At 51.3% G+C, this 22,607-nt stretch overlaps 9 protein-coding genes across 9 annotated transcripts; 5 read left to right on the top strand and 4 right to left on the bottom strand.

The window, feature by feature from the left end:
• Window positions 1-744: 744 nt before the first annotated feature.
• ppk30 (Serine/threonine-protein kinase ppk30) lies at window positions 745-3,926 on the top strand (the record flags this gene model as incomplete). Its single annotated transcript, XM_014685686.1, has 3 exons — window positions 745-1,654; window positions 1,720-1,817; window positions 1,869-3,926. The coding sequence occupies 3 exons, from the start codon at window positions 745-747 to the stop codon at window positions 3,924-3,926; spliced, it is 3,066 nt and encodes a 1,021-aa protein (XP_014541172.1).
• Window positions 3,927-4,232: 306 nt separating this feature from the next.
• pak1ip1 (p21-activated protein kinase-interacting protein 1-like) lies at window positions 4,233-5,705 on the top strand (the record flags this gene model as incomplete). The annotated part of the gene is made up of 1 exon (XM_014685687.1): window positions 4,233-5,705. One exon carries the CDS (start codon window positions 4,233-4,235, stop codon window positions 5,703-5,705), a length of 1,473 nt encoding a protein of 490 aa, XP_014541173.1.
• A 725-nt stretch (window positions 5,706-6,430) lies between these two features.
• G6M90_00g086160 (uncharacterized protein) lies at window positions 6,431-6,667 on the bottom strand (the record flags this gene model as incomplete). Its single annotated transcript, XM_014685688.2, has 1 exon — window positions 6,431-6,667. The coding sequence occupies one exon, from the start codon at window positions 6,665-6,667 to the stop codon at window positions 6,431-6,433; it is 237 nt and encodes a 78-aa protein (XP_014541174.2).
• A 416-nt stretch (window positions 6,668-7,083) lies between these two features.
• FUM19_1 (ABC transporter FUM19) lies at window positions 7,084-11,573 on the top strand (the record flags this gene model as incomplete). The annotated part of the gene is made up of 4 exons (XM_014685689.1): window positions 7,084-7,290; window positions 7,361-10,278; window positions 10,337-10,876; window positions 10,946-11,573. The coding sequence occupies 4 exons, from the start codon at window positions 7,084-7,086 to the stop codon at window positions 11,571-11,573; spliced, it is 4,293 nt and encodes a 1,430-aa protein (XP_014541175.1).
• A 2,896-nt stretch (window positions 11,574-14,469) lies between these two features.
• G6M90_00g086180 (uncharacterized protein) lies at window positions 14,470-15,663 on the top strand (the record flags this gene model as incomplete). The annotated part of the gene is made up of 1 exon (XM_014685690.2): window positions 14,470-15,663. One exon carries the CDS (start codon window positions 14,470-14,472, stop codon window positions 15,661-15,663), a length of 1,194 nt encoding a protein of 397 aa, XP_014541176.2.
• An 803-nt stretch (window positions 15,664-16,466) lies between these two features.
• On the bottom strand, window positions 16,467-16,776 carry G6M90_00g086190 (uncharacterized protein; the record flags this gene model as incomplete). The annotated part of the gene is made up of 2 exons (XM_014685691.1): window positions 16,467-16,620; window positions 16,721-16,776. The coding sequence occupies 2 exons, from the start codon at window positions 16,774-16,776 to the stop codon at window positions 16,467-16,469; spliced, it is 210 nt and encodes a 69-aa protein (XP_014541177.1).
• Window positions 16,777-17,834: 1,058 nt separating this feature from the next.
• On the bottom strand, window positions 17,835-18,068 carry G6M90_00g086200 (uncharacterized protein; the record flags this gene model as incomplete). The annotated part of the gene is made up of 1 exon (XM_014685692.1): window positions 17,835-18,068. The coding sequence occupies one exon, from the start codon at window positions 18,066-18,068 to the stop codon at window positions 17,835-17,837; it is 234 nt and encodes a 77-aa protein (XP_014541178.1).
• Window positions 18,069-18,504: 436 nt separating this feature from the next.
• Window positions 18,505-20,041, top strand: CNOT7 (CCR4-NOT transcription complex subunit 7; the record flags this gene model as incomplete). Its single annotated transcript, XM_014685693.1, has 2 exons — window positions 18,505-18,933; window positions 19,016-20,041. 2 exons carry the CDS (start codon window positions 18,505-18,507, stop codon window positions 20,039-20,041), a joined length of 1,455 nt encoding a protein of 484 aa, XP_014541179.1.
• Window positions 20,042-20,884: 843 nt separating this feature from the next.
• FYV10 lies at window positions 20,885-22,219 on the bottom strand (the record flags this gene model as incomplete). Its single annotated transcript, XM_014685694.1, has 3 exons — window positions 20,885-21,511; window positions 21,570-22,109; window positions 22,169-22,219. The coding sequence occupies 3 exons, from the start codon at window positions 22,217-22,219 to the stop codon at window positions 20,885-20,887; spliced, it is 1,218 nt and encodes a 405-aa protein (XP_014541180.1).
• Window positions 22,220-22,607: the final 388 nt, after the last annotated feature.

Consider the following 22,607-nt stretch of genomic DNA (forward strand, 5'->3'; position numbering starts at 1 on the left):
AAGTCGATATACACTAATATACATACTGTAGTGTCAATAGTAGAATGTAGAGCGCGACGTATAGATAAGTACGTAAGTAGTTAGGTCTTGGGAGGTACCTAACCTGGTCAAATTCCTGGGCACTTTTTCCCCCAGTGTAGATTTTCGCAGCAAATACCTGAGGCACTTGCATGGACAGGCAATTAAGCCCAAGTTGGACGACACTGTGCGTCGCCTCAGTCCATCGACAGATTTCAACTCTTCCAAAAGCTGGCATCTCCAGATTTCAGGTCCCGCTCTTCAACAAGGCCGGGGAGGTCTAGCCACGGGTTTGGTCTATCTCAAGGCCCCGAGTTGCCGGCCCACTGGTGCCTGAGCAAATTCGCCCACTGGTCCACAAAGTTTCCCATACGCTTATCGAACTGTGGCTCCCCAAGACCAATGAGGCTGAGGCGTCTTGTGCCAATCATTCATGCGTGACACCCAACTCTGTGCGTCGACGTCAACACCATCAATCCAGTCTCAAGAGACTGTCCCGTGTTGAAAAACGACACCAGCTTTTTTCCATCATCCCCTATTTGCCAATGTCTTGATCGTCTGCTTGTGCGGCTCGACGCTACTCTCCTGAAACGACAGGGAACTCATCACCAGCCCGGCCGTCCGCGTCATCCTACTGTTGGTTTGGCTGAGTTGCCTCGCTTCCCTCCAGTGCAGGCAATCTCGAATTTGCTTGCGAGACCAAACACCGGCTCGAATCTCGACATAATGGCCTCCTACGGCTATCAAACCGCACCTCACCAGGGCTCGAGACATGCACAGCACGGAGGATACGCGCCGCAGGCTGCGCCGTCGCACGGCGGTGCGCCCGCTGGCACATTCTCCCCTGGCACCAAGATCCAGGTTGGCAGTCATCGAGTCGTTATTCAGAAATACCTATCAGAAGGAGGATTTGCACATGTCTACTTGGTCAAACTCTCCAAACCCATCGACGGTACCGATCTGGCGGTTCTTAAGCGTGTTGCTGTTCCCGACAAAGAAACGCTGCGGGGTATGCGTACCGAAGTTGAGACCATGAAACGACTTAAAGGACACCGACCGATCGTAACATATATCGATTCCCACGCTTCAGAGCTGAGAGGTGGCGGATATGAGGTTTTCCTCCTCATGGAGTATTGTGATGGTGGCGGCTTGATTGACTTTATGAACACACGCTTGCAGCATCGATTGACGGAACCCGAGATATTGCACATTTTTTCCGATATCGCTGAGGGCGTTGCTTGTATGCATTATCTCAAACCTGCCCTCCTACATCGAGACTTGAAAGTTGAAAATGTCCTCATTGTGAACCGCGGGTCGTCGAAGCGGTTTAAAGTATGCGACTTCGGATCCTCCGCCCCTCCACGAGCTGCACCGACAACCGTAGTCGAGTGTCGACTTATGGACGAGGACCTTCAGAAACACACAACACTGCAATATCGAGCGCCCGAAATGGTTGATGTATATAGAAAGCAACCGCTCAACGAAAAGTCGGATATTTGGGCATTGGGTGTGTTGCTGTATAAATTATGCTATTACACAACCCCTTTTGAAGATCAGGGACAGTTGGCTATATTGAACGCCAGTTTCAAGTATCCTAGTCATCCTGTCTTCTCGGATAGACTGAAAAAGCTTATTGGTATGGAGTTTGGTCTTGATTTCCAGCAAGATTTTGTTACGCCAAAAATACTAACAAGCCTCAAGGGTCTATGTTGAAAGAGAACATGCAGTCTCGGCCGAACATTTACCAAGTCCTAAAGGAAGCATGTGCCATGCAGGGCAGACAAGTTCCCATACACGATGTAAGTCGCTCCCTTAATGATGTTACTGTTCATACCTAACGTGGCCTCAAGATATATTCGGGCCAAGCGAAACGAGAGTCGAGACCTGCAAGTCAACCATCACCCACCAAGTCTCAACAAGGCCATCAAGGAGCCGTCGTGGGTGCAGTATACTCGCCACCCGAGCAAGAAGAGCACAATGTCCCTGATATCGTGCCCATGCGACGGGGCCGTCCTACTGTTTCACCCGGGCCACAAAAGCAAGACCCGTCGCGAAAAGTCACTGTAGGTGATCCATTTGCCGCCCTCGATTCAACGAGTAGTCAAAAGGCTCTCGGGGCCGACGAGCTATCTGCGCGTTTCCCGACTTTGGACCAGTTCTCTCTTCTTCACGACAAGGGAGCTAAATTTGACTTCGACTCATCGGCAATTTCACCACAGTCTCAACACGTTGAGGCCGACCAACACGTGGCAGAGCGTCTGGCCGACGAAGCATTTGCCTCGCTACAACAGAGTCCAGAGAAACCGGCTCCCTCCCCACGACCTCACTCTCTCACTCCCCCTTCGCAGCAGCCTGAACACCTTTCCACTCCTCCTGTTGACCGATCTCCGTTGAACACGTCATCAGCGCCCACAACAACGGAGCAGAGCCAACCCAGTCGGGCCTCCTCGATTATCAGCAGTAACCCCGAGCTGAAGGCCATTTCGGCTCAGACTAACGCAAAATATGTCTCGACTGGAACGATGACGTCTGAGTTTTCTTCCAGAGTCTCAACGCCTCAATTTGAGAAACATTCAGAGAAGAAGCTCCCTGAACGTACCCCGTCCCGCGCAGACCAGGATTCGCTGCCTAATCACGCTCGCCCTCAATACCTCAGACGACCATCTCTATCGTCACGGCCGTCTTTGGAGGATCATCGAATTCAGGCCCAGTCGACGGATTCTACGTTGAGCTCATCAACACATGTCAGTCGGCCACGCCCCGCCAGCACCAGTTTTGAGTCCAGCACTCTGGATTTCCTGCGGGAAAGGGAATTGGCTGCCAAGCCTTCTAGGATGACAGTGCAGTCATCAATGCAAAATCCACAGCGGCGGCCGGCAGCTGCACCTCAGACAATCAGGGTAGAGGGCAGAAAGCAAACAGAAGAGGACCTGTTGCTAGACGTGACGAACTCCCCAGTGACAACTCAAGATGAACAAACGGATATCAATCGGAGATCGACTGCCTCAACAGCTTCTGGTCTTAAGAAATTAGCAGGCAAATATGGTGACGCTTTCAACCGGTTTGAAGGCGCTTCACCTCAGGAATCTGTAGGTATAATTCAGTCTGAGCTGCCTGAGCTACCCGAGTTGCCACAAAAGTCGACATCTCACCATGATGCAAAAGTTCCACCGAAGCAGGAACCAGCTGTTGGTCCCAGTGCCAATGCCCTGATTGATATTGAGGAGGACAGCATGACGCCAGAAATGAGGCGTGAGCTCGAACGTCAAAGGCTTGAAGAAGAAGAAAAACGAGTTGCTGCTGCTCAAGCTGAATATAAGAACCGGGTTGGCTCATCTGGGAAACCGGTTCCTGGCCCCAAGATCGTGGGGGCTTCACAACGCAAAGCCAGCACGATTCAAAGCCGCGTGCAGAGCTTGCTCAGCGAGGAGCAGAAACCATCTCCTGTTCAAAGGACTGCCCACGGTTATGGCAAGTACACCGATGAGCAGTCGGCGGCGCCTTCCGGTCAGAAACCAACGCCAAGCATCGTTCGCAGGTCAATGGCTCCCAGACCAATAAATGCGACCCCTTCCAATGACTCCGGGTCCATCACGGTTTCTACATCCCATTCAATGCCAGCACCATCCCAGCCAAGATCTACGGGGCAAAAGCCACCTGCGCCGAAGAAAAAGCCCACTCATCTAAATAGCTTCCCAACAGGACATCGTCCGCCGTCACCAATTAAGCAGAGCCAACATGCCCAGCCCGAGCACCTCATTGCAGTAGACCTCCCAGGTCAACCTGTTCTTGAAATGTCAATCCAGGATAAAGAAGACTATATCGAAGATTTTGCAAAGCGATTTCCCAGTTTAAGTTCAATAGAGACGGAATCTCAAGGCAGTCGCCGCAGTGAATCGCGACGATGAACAGCCTCTGCAAGGTTTAGAATATAAATGTATTTTTCATGATGGCATAAGCATATAAATGAATCAGTGCTCTGCACGTTTACGAATTAATGCCATTTAATTCGATAATAAACGAACCAAATGTTGTGACCACATGCTGAATTGTCGAATGTTTTGCCTTGCTTTGGTACATGTCTGGCCCACTTTATTTTAAGTTCTTATCTTATCAACGCTGCCCAATTTTTTTTTTCTTGAGTAGCACCATCAACCACCTATCGCCAACTTATATCAAGTTTATCAACCAGCATTTAATCACAAGACAGTAAAATGGCTAAAAGGAAGAGACAAGCCGTGAACGGAAACGATTCCGCCGCAGCTAACCCTGTCCCGTCCAAGAAATCCAAGGCAGCCGACACCAACCCGAAATCTAAAACGTCCTGTCATCCCGAAACCATCCAGATCATTGTCGGATCTTATGATCAAGTTCTGCACGGCTTAACTGCCACCATTTCCGACGACAAGGCCGAATTTGCAGATACCTTTCTCTTCAACGCACACAACTCCGCTATCCGATGCGTGGCAGTGTCGCCTCCCTCCGCAGCGGTCCCCGGACAAACACAAAAGGTGCTTTTGGCATCTGGAAGCACGGACGAGCGAATCAACATCTTCAATTTATCGGCGCACCCTCCTAGTCGGAAAAACCAAGATCTTCTCGCCAAGATTGCGCCGCGGCCTATTCTTGAGAATTCCAAGAACAGAGAACTGGGGACGTTGTTCCACCATACTTCGACAATAACTGCGCTTCGCTTCCCGTCGAGATCAAAACTTCTCACTGCCAGTGAAGACTCTACCATTGCGATTGCCAGAACAAGGGACTGGTCTGTATTGAGTACCATCAAGGCGCCTATTCCCAAGGCTCAAGGCAGACCGAGTGGTGATACGGCGGCATTTGGGGCAACGCCCTCGGGTGTGAATGACTTTGCCATTCATCCTAGTATGAAGTTGATGATCAGTGTGTCCAAGGGCGAGAAATGCATGCGCTTATGGAATTTGGTCACGGGCAAGAAGGCCGGTGTGTTGGGCTTCGGCAAGGACATGCTGCAGGAGATTGGAGAGGGACGGCATTCTACAGGGGAAGGGAGAAAAGTCGTCTGGGGAAATGTCGATGGTGCGGATGAGTTTGCCGTAGGGTTCGACCGTGACGTGGTGGTCTTTGGGATGGACAGCGTGCCCAAATGTCGCCTTATGACGGGGCAGAGAACCAAGGTCCATCAATTTACCTATGTCAGCGCCGACGAAAGGTCGCTTTTGGTGGTCGCTACCGAAGATGGACGGATACTCTTCTTTTCCACCAAGAAGGACGATTTATCACCGCCAGGGGAAGTCAATGGGAAGAAGGGGACCCTGTCCAGTGCCAAGTTGGTAGGCTTTGTAGGTGGGAAAGCAGAGGGCATATCTGGCCGGATAAAAGATATCGTGGTCTTGCCAAGCGAGGTTAACCAGGGGACGTTGTACTTGGTGGGAGCAAGCAGTGAGGGCAAAGTCCGGGTGTGGACGCTACAAGCAAAGGATTTGGTTGCGGCCGCTACGAAGGATAAGACGGGCGAGAATCCAATTGGGAAATTGGCTGGCACATTTGAGTCGGAGAATCGCATTACGTGTTTGGCGGGATATGTGATGATTCCTCGGCCAGACGGTGCGGAGGATAGTGAAGAAGAGGGCCCGGAAAGTGAGGTTGAGGAGAAGGACGGCGACGACGACGACGACGACGATAATAGTAGTGAGGATGGAGATGAGTAACACACATATCTGTTGCAATATTGGAAGATAACGACTGTGTATCACAGCAATGTGTAGCATCTAAGAAGTACCTGGCTCCGTGTAGTGTTGTATCTACGACATTACCGGATGTACAATTACCTGCGCTCCCTCCTTGTGATAAATATAAACCAGAAACATACTCCTATATCTGGGGGCCCTGCTGTGCTCAGTAGCCGGGAATTGTGTAAATTCATCCCAACCAAGTGGAGAGAAGTTGCTTCTTTATCCGTTATTCCGGGAGAGTCTTGCCATCACATCGCACGAGGCGACGCGCTTCGCAGCAAATTCATGTTCCACCTGTCGTAGGAATCGCGGCAGAAGGGTACACGGGTTTGGCAACCAGAATACTAGTGCTCCAAACAAAGGTCGTCCTGCATTCCAAGGCTGCATTGTTCTCGGATCAACCCGAGGACACACACAAATCATTTTATCATTCAACGTTTATATTTTACCAAGACGATGGTGTTGATGACACGGAGCTGCACGTCTCTGTCCGACGTCAACATGTGGCCGCAAAGTTTGGTATGCACATACGAACCCTTGTCGATGGCCATCTTCTCGTGGGGACCCATCAAGGCGCAATGCATCTTCTCCCACTGCATGTGCGGGCGGTATTCCCCATCGACGTACAGGCCCGTATGCTCGCCCGTCATGATTTACTGATGTGTCAGGGGTTGCCTGCGATTCGGATCCATGAACCATTCTCACCCGGTCAAGTGCTGCGACAGCTCGGCGTCGTAGCAGCGCTCCGGCAGCCAGCAGAACGAGATGACGTCCAAGTAGCAGCCCCGGGTCCGCGCCTCGGCCGGTGTCTCACCGCACGGCTTCTCCATGACCTGAGCCTGCTGAATCTGTCTTGATATGGCGGCTGGCTTGTTGATGGACAGCTTCTGGGCGCCGAACCAGCCGACGAGGGCACCGAGCAACGCGATGAGGCTCATGCCGAGAATCACAGGGGCAAGACGCGGGACGGAGTATCGGCCGCCTCCTCCAACCCGCTGAAAATAACCACGAAAGCAATCCAGTATTGAATTCGTCATCGTCTTGGTAACCTAGTTGTCTATTGTCCCATGGCTGATTCACCTGCCTAAAATAGCTGCGAGGCTGCGCTGCGCTCATGTCCGGGAGGCGGCAGGGACGACAAGAAAAGGAACATGAACGTTGGACCAGACTCCAATGCCTGTCAGTACGTGGCGCCATCTGCCTGCCAGGCTCAATTCGCTTTGCTTCATGTGCACCGTTTGCCTGGCCGAGGGCCGGGTAGAACCTAATAAAGTCCGCCAACGTCAAAGCTGCCCAGACCGACACACTTCAAGAGTCTGATACGAGCCTCGTCAACGGCATAGGCAGGCGAATCATGTCGACATGCTTGGGTGATAACTCGATCGGCCCAGCTGTCGTAGGCTGTCGCGGTGACTTTGACTTCACCATCACTTTTGAGGAAACTATCTTGTCGATATTACCCTCGGCGTGCTTCATCTTCTTGGCAACGCCACGACTCTGGGTACTTTCTAAACGCCAAAACACCAAAGTGAAACGTCACGCGACCCAATGGCTGAAATCAGTAAGTCTCCATCTCAGGTCGTTTGCAATGAACGGGTTGCCTGAAGTAGGCAGCTAACCGGCTACCAAAGGCCTTCCTGGTTGCCCTTGTCGCCTTGAATCTGGGCATGCTAGCTCTGGCTGCTACATGGCGACCAAGGAATCCCGTCAACAACAAAATAGTCGCTGCAGGCGCCATGTCTAGCGTGGCAGCCTTGCTACTCCTGCTTCTCTCCAACATTGAACACATGAAGAGCCAACGTCCCTCCATACTCATCAGTCTCTACCTTTCTCCAACGACCTTGTTCGATGTCGCTCGCACAAGGACATGGCGGCTCGAGTCTGGCGGGCGTTCATACACTGCCATCTTGACGGCCAAGACTGTCTTGCAGTTCACCGTTATTCTTCTGGAAGCCATGCCCAAATTCCACTTGCTACGAGGCCATGAAACGCACACGGATACAAGCCCTGAAGAAACCAGCGGCATATTCTCGCTCGCCTTCTTCTACTGGCTTAACCCGCTGGTTTACAAGGGCTCAAAGAAAATTCTCAAGTCGGATGATTTGTATCCGCTTGACAAGCGCCTCTCGGTGAGCAACCCGCTCAATGGCTTTAACAACTTGTCCGGTCGCTCCTTGAAACCTGATTTAAGCAGCGTGACGCTGCTCTTCCGCCTCGTGCAAACCGTAGGGCCATCACTTCTTAAGCCAGTCCCAGCACGGCTACTATTGATCGGGTTTTCATTTTGTCAACCTTTCTTCATTCAGCGGCTTACTAGTTTTCTCCAAGAAGATGCATCATCCGTTGGGAGCATTGGCGTGGGGCTCATCGGGGCGAGTATCCTTATATACTCTGGATTGGCTTTATCCACGTCCATGTACTGGTATTGCCAGTACCGAGTCCTGACCAGGTTTCGCGCGACCCTTGGCCATATCATCTATGACAAGAGTCTCCAGCTACCCACAGTAGATGATGGCGTCTTGACTGTGATGAGCATGGACGTTAATCGCGTCTATGGGGGTCTTCACAACGTTCATGAGCTGTGGGCAAACACGATTGAGGTCGCGCTCGCGGCATGGCTACTGCAGAGACAGATTGGGACTGCATCCGTGACACCAATTATCATTGTGGGCATTTGCGTTAGCCTCACCGTTGCCGTTGGCAAGTTTGCCGCAAAGTATCAAGGCGACTGGTCACAGAAGACGCAGGACCGTGTGAAACTTACATCGAGCGTGATTGCACAAATCAAGGAGTTGGAGTTATCAGGCAGGAGCACACAGATAGCAGCTCTAATGCAGCGTCTTCGCGAAGATGAGCTAGACGCGGGCGCCAAATTTCGTCTCCTTGGCACCGTCTCAACTTGCGTCGCCTTTGGACCTATGCTGCTTGCCCCTGTTATCACATTTGCCTTCACTAGTATCGGCCGAGGTCTCGACACCTCGCAGGTTTACGCCTCGCTGTCGTGCTTAACGCTACTTTCAAGCCCGCTCTCTCAGCTATTTCAGACAGTCCCATCAATGTTGGCGTCTACTGCGAGCTTCAAGAGAATCTACGACTTTCTTTCCAAGCCGAACCGAGCCGAATACCGAAGCACCCTCCGTTCTGCCGGTGAAAAGGGGCAAGAGCAGGTCATCTCATTACGAGACGTCAGTTTTGGTTGGCAGGAAGACAAGTGGTCGCTAGTTAACCTCAACATTGCATTCTCTGACTCTCAGTTATCCATCGTCACAGGCCCCGTCGCGTCTGGAAAGTCAACGCTCTGTATGGGTATCTTGGGTGAAGTTCCTTTCGTTCAGGGTACAGTCAGCGTTCGACCGACCTGTTTTGGGCAAATAGGCTTTTGCGGCCAAACCCCATTTCTTACCAATGATTCTATTCGCGCAAACATCGTTGGCCCTGACCAAAAGTTCCATGAACAGCGTTACAAGTCAGTCCTACAGGCGACTCTACTGGATGTGGACATTCGAAATATGTTGCAGCACGATGAGACGTTAGTTGGAAGCAACGGAATGAATCTTAGTGGCGGCCAGAAACAGCGAGTAGCCTTGGCTCGCGCCTTATATCTCGACGCAACTCTCTATGTTCTAGACGATACGCTCAGCGGCCTCGACACGCAAACGTCCAATGAGGTCACTCGGCGGCTTTTTGGGGCAGATGGCATCTTACGGACAAAAACAGTCATTTGGTGCACTCACTCAACTGAATACCTCTCGCTCGCGCAGCAGGTCATCGTTCTAGGAAAGGATGGCAAGGTGCAGAGTTGTGGTCCTTCCAATGCCGAGGCAACTAGCCTTGTTGAAGAGAGCATACTGGATACCACAGAAAAACACGGCATTTCGTCCTCTAGCAGTTCAAATGGCGAACGGCCGGTGGTCAAGTCCACGGTCGAGGGAGACAATGGCAAGCGACTACTCCGAAGCCGGCATGACGGAAAGGTCTACACCCAGTATATCAAGGCTCTTCGTCCCAGAATCTTGGTGTTAGCTCTTGTAACCGGAACCCTGTTCAGCTTTGGGTATAATTTTGGAACAGTGTGGGTAGGATTCTGGGCCAAAAACTCGTTCCATTGGCCCGATGATCAGTCTCAAGCATTCTACCTTGGCCTTCTCGCCCTCTTCGAAGTGTTCGGCCTTGTTAGTCTCGCCGGCTTTCTCGGTAGTACGCAGATGCAAATGCCCAGACAAGCAGGTTCTGAGCTCCATTTGAGGGCACTCAAGTGCTTATTCAGTCTGCCATTGACTTATTTTAGTTCTGTAGACAAGGGTACAACGACGAACCTTTTCTCGCAAGATATGGGCATGCTTGATAACCAACTCGTATTTGCTATTTCCAATACTTTACTATCAGGATTCACAGTCATTGGGCAGCTAGTTGTCGTCGCTGTTGCAACACCGTACATTGCCATCGGATACCCCTTTTTCTTTGGAGTCCTGTACTTGCTCCAGAACTACTATCTCAAAACGTCGAGACAACTTCGATTGCTGGACCTCGAGGCGAGAAGTCCTTTGTAGTGAGTCGTTGCTTGTTTTGGCTAGTATTTTCACTTTAAGAGGCTAACAGTCCATAAGTTCTAGGTTCCAGGACGTTGTCGCAGGTTTGATTTCCATCCGAGCATTTCAGTGGATGAATCAATACCAGAAAGCATTTGACCTGTTCTTGAACCAGTCTTTACAGCCGGATTATCTGCTCGATCTTGCCCAACAGTGGCTGACACTGAATCTGAACCTGATTGTTGGCATCATCGCCGTTGTAGTCACTTGCTTTGCCACACAAATTGTGGCATCATCTCATGCCGGACTTGTTGGCGCTAGTTTGGTGTCGCTCATGACGCTCAGCGAATTAGCATGCGCAACCGTGCGATCATGGGTTCAGTTGGAGACCTCTCTTGGTGCAGTGAAGCGCCTGCAGGATTTCGACGATAATCCTACTCGAGAGGCTGACCAAGGTAGGGACCCTCCAGTGGATTGGCCAACGTCAGGACAAATTACCATTGATGGCGTTTCGGCCGCTTATGGCAGCAAGACATCTGAGAACGCTTTGGTACTTCGTGACATTCACCTCAGCGTCAGCGGTGGCGAGAAGGTTGCGATTATTGGCAGGACAGGAAGGTAGATATTTGCTTGAGCCACAGCTTCGTAACAAGAGTTCCTGGGATACTAATACCAACTTCCCTTTAGCGGAAAATCATCGCTTCTCCTCCTTCTTATGCGGCTGCTCCATACTACTCCTGACACCTCGGACAAGATGACGGTCGACGGGATTCAACTACAGCATTTGAGCCCTCAGGCCCTGCGGCAGAGGATCATCGCTGTTCCACAGGAACTGATGTTTCTGCCTGGCACGGAAACCTTCAGACAGCTCCTTGATCCTGATGGAAACCTAAGCGACGAGCAGTGTAGGACCGCTATTGTCGAGGTTGGCCTAAACGATCTTGTCGAGGACTTGGGTGGCTTAGACGCTCTGATGTCTGAAGACAAATTAAGCCACGGACAGAAACAGCTCCTAAGTCTTGCTGTAGCTGTGGCAAGAAAGCTGCGCAGAGATCAAGCCGACATGTCAAGAGACACGGATACAGAAAAGGGCAGCAGTAGAGGCATCTTGCTGCTTGACGAGGTGACAGCTAACGTGAATTTCGAAACAGAGGACAAGATGCTGGAAGTTATCTTTCGCGTCTTTGGCGACTACACTGTGCTAAATATCACGCACCGACTCAGGTCTCTGCATCAATTTGACGCCGTGTACTCAATGTCGGGGGGCAAGATCAATGCCATCAAGGATGCTGAGAGGCCATTCATGTATACTTGAAGATGGAAAGGCCAAATAGATAATACCTAGTGCATTTGGGCGTGTCGGGCTGGTTGATGCGTAAAATGGTGCATGTCGCCAGCAACTACTAGTCACGGCGGCATCAAATCGTACTGCTTCAATGTTGCCTCTTGTATCATTGGTCCACTCGTAAAGGCCGATCCGTAAAGGTAAAGTGCACGCACTTGGGCAAAACGCAAACACAAGCATAAGCCACGACAAGCCCTCTTTCACTCACCATGGTACGAGTGGATATACTAGGCAATGCAGCTGGTGGAAGATGCTGAGACCAAACATTGTCTCTCCATTTGCGTGGTCACCAAGGTGATGTGAATCTGCGACATGTCGTTCTATCTTTTTTGGCTCCATGGCTGAATCCCTTGTGGTTTGGCCCCGTGTGGTTCGGTTGGCTCAAGACAAGCGGCAAAGCGACCAGACAGCAAGAGCAAACGTAAGCACTACGAGAAGGCCTATTATGGCGACGAGCAGTTTGTACTTGGGTTCCCAGGCATACATGTAGTGCTTGCGTGGCCCATGAACACCATGCAAGATGCTGGCTGAGTTGTCACTGTGTTCTCCCTCATTGGTCAATGGCACGTAGCTTGGATCGTTTTTTATTTTTTCATCCATTCTCATTTTCATCCGAGTTTATTCCTCTTGTAGAAGACAAGGCCTCCAACCACATACACACCAAGAAGGCATAGAAAAATTATGGCGGGCCTGTTCCATGGTGCTGCCGGCCATGAAAAGCTTGCCGCGCGGTAGGATGTGTGCATTTCAGTCATCCAGCACCACAAACTCTCTTTGGCTCGATGAGTTTGCAGGCTCCGACATGGAGTAAGCTACGTTCCACGCTGAAGAACTGAAGGACTTGTTGGGGTCCTCATCATTCATGACTTGCGCGCCAGCCATCACGCTGGAAGCGACTTGGAGACTGTTGTCGGGAAGCTGAAGGCAGGCACATGCCAATCACTTGGGCATCCATCTGAGAAAGTGTCGTATGCTGTTATTGGATAGTTTATTTCGGGACACTGCAGGCTAATTGTCCGTTGTGGCCAATTTAATGGAGTGCTTCGAAGTACTTGGAGGTATCCCCTATATTATATAAAAGCTCCAGTTAAGTATATATAAGAGTATATATTTAATATAAAGCTATATTTGGAGGGATACATGTATTTACTAGTAAATTTAGTAATAACTAAAGTCCCTATCGGAAGGCTTATTATAAATAGCTATATTATAATACGAAAACTTAAGCTGCTATTAAAGTCGCCCGAGGTTACCAGTTGCCTACTCCGTACTTAAGTACGGAGTACACGGGTATTGTGGGGCTTGTGGCCTCACTGGAGCCCTCACATCAGCCGGTAGAGCCACAAACGGCCAGGGTTAGGTGGGACTTGCTGGAGACCCACGTCGCTATCCACCTCTACATGTGGTACTACTGCGTACATGTACAAATGTGGGTGTTTTCGATGTTGTTTGATCTGTTTGGGCTGGCAAGCCGGGCGGGCAGGGCTGCCTGGCAACTGACAACTGACAAGCTGCTCAAGTGGGCGAAGGGCTTGGCAAGAGTGACAACATGGAAGAGGAAAAGGTTGCTCGCTGCGACTCCAATTCACATGCTAGACAGTACGACCAGACGTACAAAGTGCTTTCCTTTCCATAACACTTTACCTTGCTTCTCCCATCTCTAACCCTTCCAAAGGGCTTCTTCAAGACCACATTGGCAGCCACTGCATATGTACTTTTACCTTGACCTCTGTCGACGGCCATTCCCATCCTGCTGTTCTGCCCGACCATCCTCTTACTGGCCGCATGGCCCTGCTGCATTCCACCCGCCCACACACCACATGCCAACGTTGGGCTGAACTTCAAGAGAACGAGCAAGAAACACTGCCCAGCACTCCGACCTCGTCGTCTCCGACCTGACGTTGAACATCGCCATTGTCTACGACTCTCTAGCCGATTCCCGCTAGCATAGCCTGTCTCCCTAGTTTTTATGTAAAGCTGGCTCCATTACTGCTGCATCCTTGATTCATGCAACGCCGCAAAGCGGGCTGGTTGTCGGTTTGCATTGTTTGGCTCCTCACCACCAAAACCAGAGCTCTACAATAACGAGCAAATCCCCCTCCCAAACCCCCTTCACATCAGGGGTCCGGTGTTTCATTCGAACAGCAGCTGCCTCCACATCATCCATTCGTGTTGGGTCGCTCGTGGGGGCTCCCAGGAGACATTGACCATATCGGCAAGCTTCTTGACATTGTCGCCGCCTTGGGAAGTTGAACCGTCACCCCGCTGACCACCCGAGCTTGCATCTTCATTCCTCACCTGCCGCCTCATTTTCTTCTCCTTACTCTCTTACTCTTGGCTCCCTTTTTGCATCAAAAAGTCCGCCTGTCCTCGGATTCAAATACTTTGACAGGCAACTTCGGACAACGTCGCATAATTGTGTAAGCCATCAGCTTGCACCCAGACCATCTCCACGTATTGAGACGCCAAAAAGGCCGGGGGCTACAGCATCGATTTAATACAAATCCCCACTTCCAACACCATGCAAACGTCTACATCCCCGGTCGTTGACCAATCTTCCCCATGTCAAACCCCCGTCCAGGGGCAAGATGTGTTCTGCAACAGTCCTCTGAGCACCCTTCGATCTGCCGATTCATCTTCTTCTGCAGCCCTAACCAGTGTTGATAAGAGCTTGTTTCGTTCACCGTCTTTGCCCACAGCAGCCTCTACACGAAGACAAACTTGGCCTGAGCCAGCTTCTCCGACAAGGCAGTCTCCGCTGCGGAAGTCTACGGTCCCAGGAGACATACAAAGTTCGGACGAGGAGGTGTTTCCAGTTCCGGGCTCACCGTCTACGCTCGGTCATCTACGCAGAAATAGGGCTGCCATGTCTTTGACGGGTGACAGAAGGGGCAGAGAATCACTGGACAGATCTCAGGCTCGGCCTGGCGCTTGGTGCATGAGACGACATAACAGGGTCGTTGAAGAGAGTCCAGCAGAAGATCAAACGGCATCATCTGAATCCACACCTACCAAATCACGCAGCTCTCCCACTGTTGCCGCCCTATCACCCGCAGCCAACATTGCTCGGCCAAAGCTCACTTCGCCTACTTCAGCATCCCGGTTCTCCCTATTCAACATGGCCTCGACCTTGAAGGGTCTAGCATCCGCTCCAGTCTCGGTGCTCCAGGACGACGAGCTCATGAATATGGACATTGACGCAGCTCTATTTCCCGGCGGTTCACCGTCCGACGGCGAATCCTTCTCACCCGCCGCTTTCAAGAATTTACAAATGAACGCCTTCGGTCTACTACGAAAATTCCAGACAGCCTACCAACACAAGGCCATGGCATTGCAGGAACTCCATGCCGAGAAGGATGCCCAAGAAGAGGAGAAAATCGAAGCCGAGACTCGAGCTACTCATCTGAAGATGCAGTTGGAAGGCATGGCACAAAAAGCCGCAGAGACAGAAGCCATGATGCAAGCTCTGCTGGAGGAACTCGGTCGCGAAAAAAGACTTCGCGCAGAAGAAAAATGCACCAGAGAAGGCGGCATCTTATCTTCAGGCATGTCAACCATATCCGAGGATCTCGGTGTGGAAGACGACCAAAGGAAGAAATACCGCCGTCGAAGTGGCGGAACTACCAAATCTGACGAAGCGGGCTTCGACACTGACGATGAAAGTGTAGATGAAGTCAGTGTATTTTCGAGGTCGCGCAGTCCCACGCTGCCAGCTAGTATGTCCGACTCGCACGTCGTCTATGTCGACAACGGCAACCACAGCTCAATACCGCCGATACCGAAACCCACCATGCTGGAGCCGCCTCGTGCCACACGCCAATCCCAACCCCAAATGTCCACCTTTCAAAAGCTATTCAAAGGCATTTCTGGTGATCCTGGCAGGGATGGTGAGCGAGCTATTGTCCAAGCTTGTCAGAATTGTCAGGGCCAAGATGCCGGCATAGCTTGGGATACGGCTAGTTTGCTAAGGCACGAGAATACGGGTTTGAAGAAAAGAATCGGGGAGCTAGAGAATGCAGTTGACGAGGCACTTGATGCCGTCATGGGCCTACGGGTGTAACAAGCTTGTATGGAGACATGCATTATTTCTTTTATGTCGATAAAAATGCTCTCTGGACTGGGACCTAACCGAAGACGGTTCATCACGAGACTGGGTAGACTGGATGGAAAAGGCGTTTTATTTGTGTAACGCATGATGATAGATAGATGTGCATATACCCCATGATTAAGTGCAAATCAATCAGCTGTCCCGTATTCCTGATAATTTATGTGACTATCTTCTGATGGCTTACTTGATGGTGAATACCTTTGGCATTATAAGCCTGTGGTTTGTGGCAATACAGCTTCTTGGTTCAAGAGCCAGATGTCCTATTCCACACTTCTAGTGTTACGAAGGGAGTTGTCCACTGGCAATGATCGACTGTTCCGATTGGAGCGAATTCCTTAAGCATCGATCGACTATTCGCACCGAAGCAGTGATACATCACGTATGCCACAAGAGCTCCATAAATGGTAGTCACTGGCTTTCTTTTTTTCCACCTCGCAGAATGGAGTTACCAGAGCGTCAAACCTAAAATCTCCTGTAATCGGGCGTCTACTTCCACGCACAAGTCCCGTCTTGAAAACAGCAACACATCCAAGGCTGCTTTTGCATCAATAATTCTATTGCCCAGCTTATACACAGCCTAAGCAAATCGTTCAACAAAGAAAAAAGCCAGCTCTTTTTTCCTGGCCGCTCGTATATGTACATATTTCCTCTTCTACATCCCCCAATCTTTCGGGTTGTACACATTCCCTCGTCTCACTCAGATTCGAATTCTCGCTTTTCTCCCACAGCTCAGATCAACCTGCGCGATGGTATGTTTAATGGTGGGCCTCGCCGTGATGCTCGTCCTGCATGAAGAAATGCTCGTAGACGCAGTATCCGGCGAAAGCGACGGTGGCGGTGCCCAGACCAGGTAGGGAGCCCTTGAAGCGGTTGAAGCGGGAGAATGTGCCTGTATATCTCCACGCCTCACTGGAATTTCATCGAGTCAGTCATTGGTTTTTAGAGTCGTTTGGACTGCCGGAATTACGAAATTCGCTGGGTTCGTGGTGGGTGGGGGGTTGTAACGTACGCTCGTTCCCAGGGATCGTATCGCGGCTGGCCGGCGGCCTCTTTGAACGCTCGCATGTTGAAGCCGGTGATGTTGGCCTTGGACCCGCGGGCCGCTCGGAGTACTCTGTTTTGCCGGGCGTTAGTTATATTTCCTTCGATGGAAGGCGTTGCACGCGGGGAGCTAGTGAGCCGTCGCCCGCGCGCTCGCACAGGCAGCAATTGCGCTGAGATCGTACCTGGTAGGAAGCATCGTTTCCGATTAAGCCGCCTACGACCAGGGGGTGACGGAATCGGTGTGGTGAAGAGAGTGCGTGGTGATCGAGGCTAGAGGTTATTCGCAGTCTGGCACTCTGGAGGTTGGTTTGCCGGCTGCTTAGGATCCCACAGAATGGACGGCCGCTGATTCGTTACTGGCCGGAACAACGTAGTTGCTGGTGAAGCAGCGTCCTTCTGAGAAGAAACAACTTGGGCCCCACGTACCTGCCAGCTTGTGCAGAGATGGTGCACGGGCCACTTGCAATTGGGCAACACTCCAAGTGAACCCGAGTCGGTCTGAGCAGCCTGCCTTGCCTTGAATCGGAGGTCCCGTCGAGGTCTTCTTGAACTACACTCCGGCTTTTCAAGCATCACACGAAACGCAACCCACGCAGCTTTGCTAGCCTACGCACTGCACACCCCCAAATCGACGTGCGGCTACCTTTGCCCTTCGGCTCCCACAGTCTCACGGTACCCTTAACGCCCATCAAGCGAACCCAAAGGAACACACGCGTGCGAACCGAGTAGCTTCACTCTAATCCCTCGATATCTCCGGACCAATAGGACTTATTTTCAAATCAGAACAGCGGCGGTATATCTGCATCCCACTCTTTCACTGACGTGTTGCCGCGATCCGTTCAGGGTTCATCTTGTCTGGTGCCTCTTTCTGGTTGGTGCCTTGAATACGGTTAAGGCCGGAGCGTCCGTCGTCTTCCCTCGGAACAGCTTCACCCGACACTTGCGCCTATACTCAATGAACCTTGATCAGCACCTTTAGGAAGTGCCGGTGCATCATCCATATCCTATTATCACCCGAGAAGTTTGGACGCAGGCGTGCAGGCGAGCAGAGGGAGAAGCAGGGCGACTACCTCGGGGGTTCAAACAGGAGCCTCTAAATCAGCTGCCACGAGAGTCGCAGCAGGAGAAGAAGCTGCAACAGCCACCACCACGTCCACAACCTCCTCCCAACGCTCCTCGTTGTCCGCGGCATATGCGACAGCCTGTTGAACACCTATCCGCATAGCAAGCGCAACAGCGACAGCAGGGACGACGAATATCCCCATATACTCCCAGAGGCACTCGTCCACATTCGCCCATACGTCCACTTCCATCTGGGGATCAAATTCTTTCGCAAATAATATCTCGACAAATCCAACTGCGACATCGAGTCATATCACAACCACAAACTCATATTTGTCCTTCACCGCCAAGGGGCCCTCCATCAACAGTCTTGCCGAAGTGGATTTCGCCGTTTATGAGGTGAAGAAGTGGGCCAAGTTATACGAAACAAAGCGCAGCAGTCACTCACGGAATACTCGTCGAGGTCGATAGTGTAATCGTCCGCGACCGCAACCTTTACGTCGACAATCCCTTACTGACCATTGGCCGTTTCCAAGAACAACGAGGACCAATCTGCTTCGACAAGAACATTTCCAACAACCTGTTGGTAATATACTCGCCACTGCTTGACAACCACTGCGGCGGAAACTGGCTTCACCCGGGGCTTCTATCAGCTTCAACCAGGCTTCTCCGCCACTCTCCTACCATATGCCACCACAGATCCGGGGCTTCGGCGCTGGTCCTGGCGTTGGTGGGCCTTTCCACCAACCCGGATTCCCTTCTCATGGACAGCCTCAAGGCGGCCCGATGGGTGGTAACCAATACCTGAATGCCAATGCTCAGATAAGCTCTTTTGCAGGAGCCAACGGCAACGCCTTTGCAGGTCTCAATGGGTCAGGATTTGCTGACTCCGGCTTCGGCAGCCAGAGCGCTAGAATGGGCTTTGCGCATGGTCCCGCTGCCGGATTGCAACAACCTCAACATGGGGGGCAGTTGCAGCACGGTGTATTGATGGAGCATCCGACAATGAGAGCCCAAACTAATAAGGGAAGAATACGAGAGGTCTGGAAACATAATCTAGAGGAAGAAATGGCGGTATTGAGAGATATTGTGGACAAGTATCCGTACATTGCCATGGTAAGTCCTTATTACGCTTTATTTATGCTCACCCCACAACCAGCAATTCTACATTTTGAATGCTAACGCTACGAAACAACAGGATACGGAATTTCCCGGAGTTGTTGCCAGACCTATGGGCTCATTCAGAGGCAAAAGTGACTACCACTATCAATGTCTACGGACAAACGTCGACATGCTCAAAGTTATCCAAATTGGACTGACTCTGTTCAATGAGGATGGTGAGACCCCACCGGCAAGGCCCGGACCGGACCTGGGACTTGGACCAAAAGCAATGAAGGCGGCCAGCCAGGGGCCTTTCCCGTACTCGTGGCAATTCAACTTCAAGTTCTCCCTCAAGGACGACATGTATAATGAAAAGTCTATCGAGTCGCTACAACAGGCTGGCATTGACTTTAGTCTTCTTGAACGAGATGGCATCGATCCCAAGGCATTTGCGGCACTTCTCATTCCTTCGGGATTAGTATGCTTTGACGAAGCTAGATGGATCTCTTTCCATGGAGGGTACGATTTTGGGTATCTCACAAAGCTGCTAATCTGTACACCGCTGCCCAACGACGAGGCCCAGTTTGACAGCAAGATGAAGCTGTATTTCCCGACGACGTACGATGTCAAGCACCTCATGAAGTATGCCATACGTCTACACACCCAAGGATTCCTCACGCCTAATGACCCAGCTGTAATTGACATCTTGAACAAATTCGAGCACAAGTCTGGCCTTGAGAATATTGCCGAGACCTTCAAAGTCAAACGAATTGGGTCAGCGCATCAGGCTGGGTCAGATTCTCTTCTTACTGGGAAAGTATTCTTCCAGATGCGAGATAGGATCTTCAATGGATCAATTCCTGAAGACCACATTGGTAGAGTCTGGGGTCTGGGGGTTCCCGAAGGTCCAATGGCCCCTATGATGCAGCAGGGTGGCAACGATCATGGCCAGAATGGCGGCACCCCAAGCACGCCCAACCAAGTACCCGCTAGCCTCATCAGCAGTCCTGCAGCTGCACAGAATCACAACTCCAATGGGGGTATGGCACACATGGGTCCTATGACTCCCGGGGGAGGTGGCGGCGTCTTTGGAAGCTTTGCCTTTGCCGGCAACAGCAGATAGGGTTCTGCACACGGATGCCAGCTGCCGCCTATGTCGTAAAGCGGAGGACCTAGTACGCACTCTTTTTCCTTGTATCAATGGGATTGGTCCCTTTTCTGCACAATTGTAGCAGATGTAGTTGTTGATAATGATTCTATCTTGATATTGATTGTTTCGCATGCATTTGGGTTTGGTCGGTCCGGTCAAGAGGTGCTTGACCATCTACCTCTTACTCTTTATTACATATTCAAGAGTTTCCGCTGTCTCCTGGATTTGCTCTCTCTGATCGGTCATTGACATGGAATTGTGGGTCGTTGTGTCTCGGTCGAAAAGCGTAAAGGAAGCAAAGTTAGGCATCCCTCGTTGATTCTAGGAGGAATCCAGTGGTTTATGGAAATACCTGGACTGGAGATTTCTGGGAGTTTAGGATGTTAACAGGGTCGGGCTGGCACACGGAGTAGATTGCAGCGAATAGCTGCCTTTGTCAAGTCGGGGTTGTCTATTGTCAAGGAAACTGGAATGACAAATGTGCCGGTTTGACCGGTCTACCGTCTATCCATAGTTTCCAAGCGATCATGTATTGTAGCGTCGTGCGTACACAAAGGGTCTGGAAGTCCCTTGGCACACTTTTTTCCTCAGCTAGTTGAGGTGGGAAAAAAGGGCTTGTAGCATTGAGTTGTGTGTCTTGAGCCATTCTGTGTTCTTGAAACGCTGTGACATAAATATAACAGGAAACACCATATAACCATAAGTTTCGCTTGCCCTTGTACGCCAAAACAAAAAAGTCATGATCCATGCCAACAGTTCCCTAGTTTGTTATCCCTGTGTAATGACGTAGTGATTCTCAGCCGCAACAAAGACCACCTACGTAATGTACACCTTCTTCAACCCTTCAGCAGCAAACACCTCTCCAGTCTGGATATCCTTCACCAATGTGGGCGGTAACCCCGCTTTCTTCGCCTGATCCTGCAACCTCTGTGATCCGTACACCCTTCCGTTTGGCAAGAGCATCAAATCGTGCTCCACGTGGCTCTTGGTATGATGCGCATATGGTACATTTCTAGCTAGCTCGTTAAGCTCCGTTGAGCAAATGGGGCACACGCCGTGCCCGAGAGTTGAGGTGCCTTCTCCCTGGTGCGAGGCCGATGAGTGACATGCGGGAGTTTTCAGGGCAGACAGACCTGACGAGAGAGCGACGTGGAGGAGGGGAACAGACGGCAGTGCGAGGAGGTTGTTGTGTGCCTTGGTGAAGAGGTCTGCTAGCTCGGACCAGCGTGAAGGTTTATAGAAGTTGGAGTAGGCGGATGATGAGTGGCCGCCCGGGGGGAAGGCGAGGAGGCCGCATGCCTGGGAGACCTCCTTGGGATACGTCTTCCAGTAGGGAATCAGGTATTTTTTGGCGTGGGTGATGGCTTCGACGAGCTTGGGTTCGGATTGCGTGCGGATCAGTTCGACATATTGCTGAAGCCGCAGCATGAATTCTAGTTTGCTCTGAGATGTATGTGAGTTTCCATGACAGGGGATATTAAAGGCGTCGGTGTGGCCATACCTCCATCTTTCGCAGCTCCTTCTTGTTGTCGGTACACCAGGCTAGTGCTTCCGTGACGCTTCCACCTAGGAGCGCCTCTCGAATTCGACTCATGTTCACAAAGGTGTCGACATCGACTAGGTCTTGCATGTCCTTTTCCTCAGCTAGCTCGCTCGCGCTCTGGTTGAAGCCATGTCTTAGGAGGTAATCTGCTAGTAGGCGGTCCAGCCGTCGTCGACTCCATGCCTCGTACTTGACGTCGTCTACGCTACGTATGGAGTATAGTTCGTCGAGGTGTGTGATGCGAGCGGCGGTTTGGTGGTGAATTCGTGCCTCTTCGTCTGCGTACGTGGTGAGCTTCCGCTTGACTCCTCGCATTCGGGTGATCATGGTGTCAATGTTGCGGAGGACATCCTGCTGTGAGGCTCGGCCTGACACGGCAGCCGTCGCAGAGTCCTTGAGCAGGGTCTTGAGCGTGGATGTGTCCTTTTCGATTGTGAAATGAGCAGATCGAAAGTTCTTGCGGAGAAGTTCGTGCGGGAGGCGTAGAAGAGGTTGGTCCTGTTATGCCGCCATGTGGTGTTAGCCGGTGGCTGCAGCGTTCTCGATGTGCTACGAACCAAGAGGAGGTGCTCATTGTGTTTGAGCGTGGATTGCTCGTAGTCGGCCATGATGGGCGTCTGGGAGAGTCTACTGCGGACTATTCGAAATTTCCATTGATGAATCTAGGTTACAGGCCCCGGCTACAAGAATGTCGAGGTCGGGGGTTCGACGATGATGTGATGAGGTCGACAGTGACCGTGACCGTCGATCGATGGGGAGATGTCGGGTGCTTGTGGACCCCACAGCCTAGAAGCTCCTGCATCGGCTTCAGTGGCGAGCCGGAGGCTTACCCTGAATGGGACGGGAACTTTGGCAGCGAAGTATTTTGGAGCTGCTATTCAAAAAATATACACGTTTTAATGCGGCTTTGTTTCCTTTGGGTTGGTCTTCCTTCTTGACATGTTTTCATTTTCTGGCTTCTGGTCGCGTAGGGGATAGGATGCAGATGTGAACATT

Source organism: Metarhizium brunneum, chromosome 5 (genome assembly GCF_013426205.1).
Source record: "Metarhizium brunneum chromosome 5, complete sequence".
Taxonomy (NCBI): Eukaryota; Fungi; Ascomycota; class Sordariomycetes; order Hypocreales; family Clavicipitaceae; genus Metarhizium; species Metarhizium brunneum.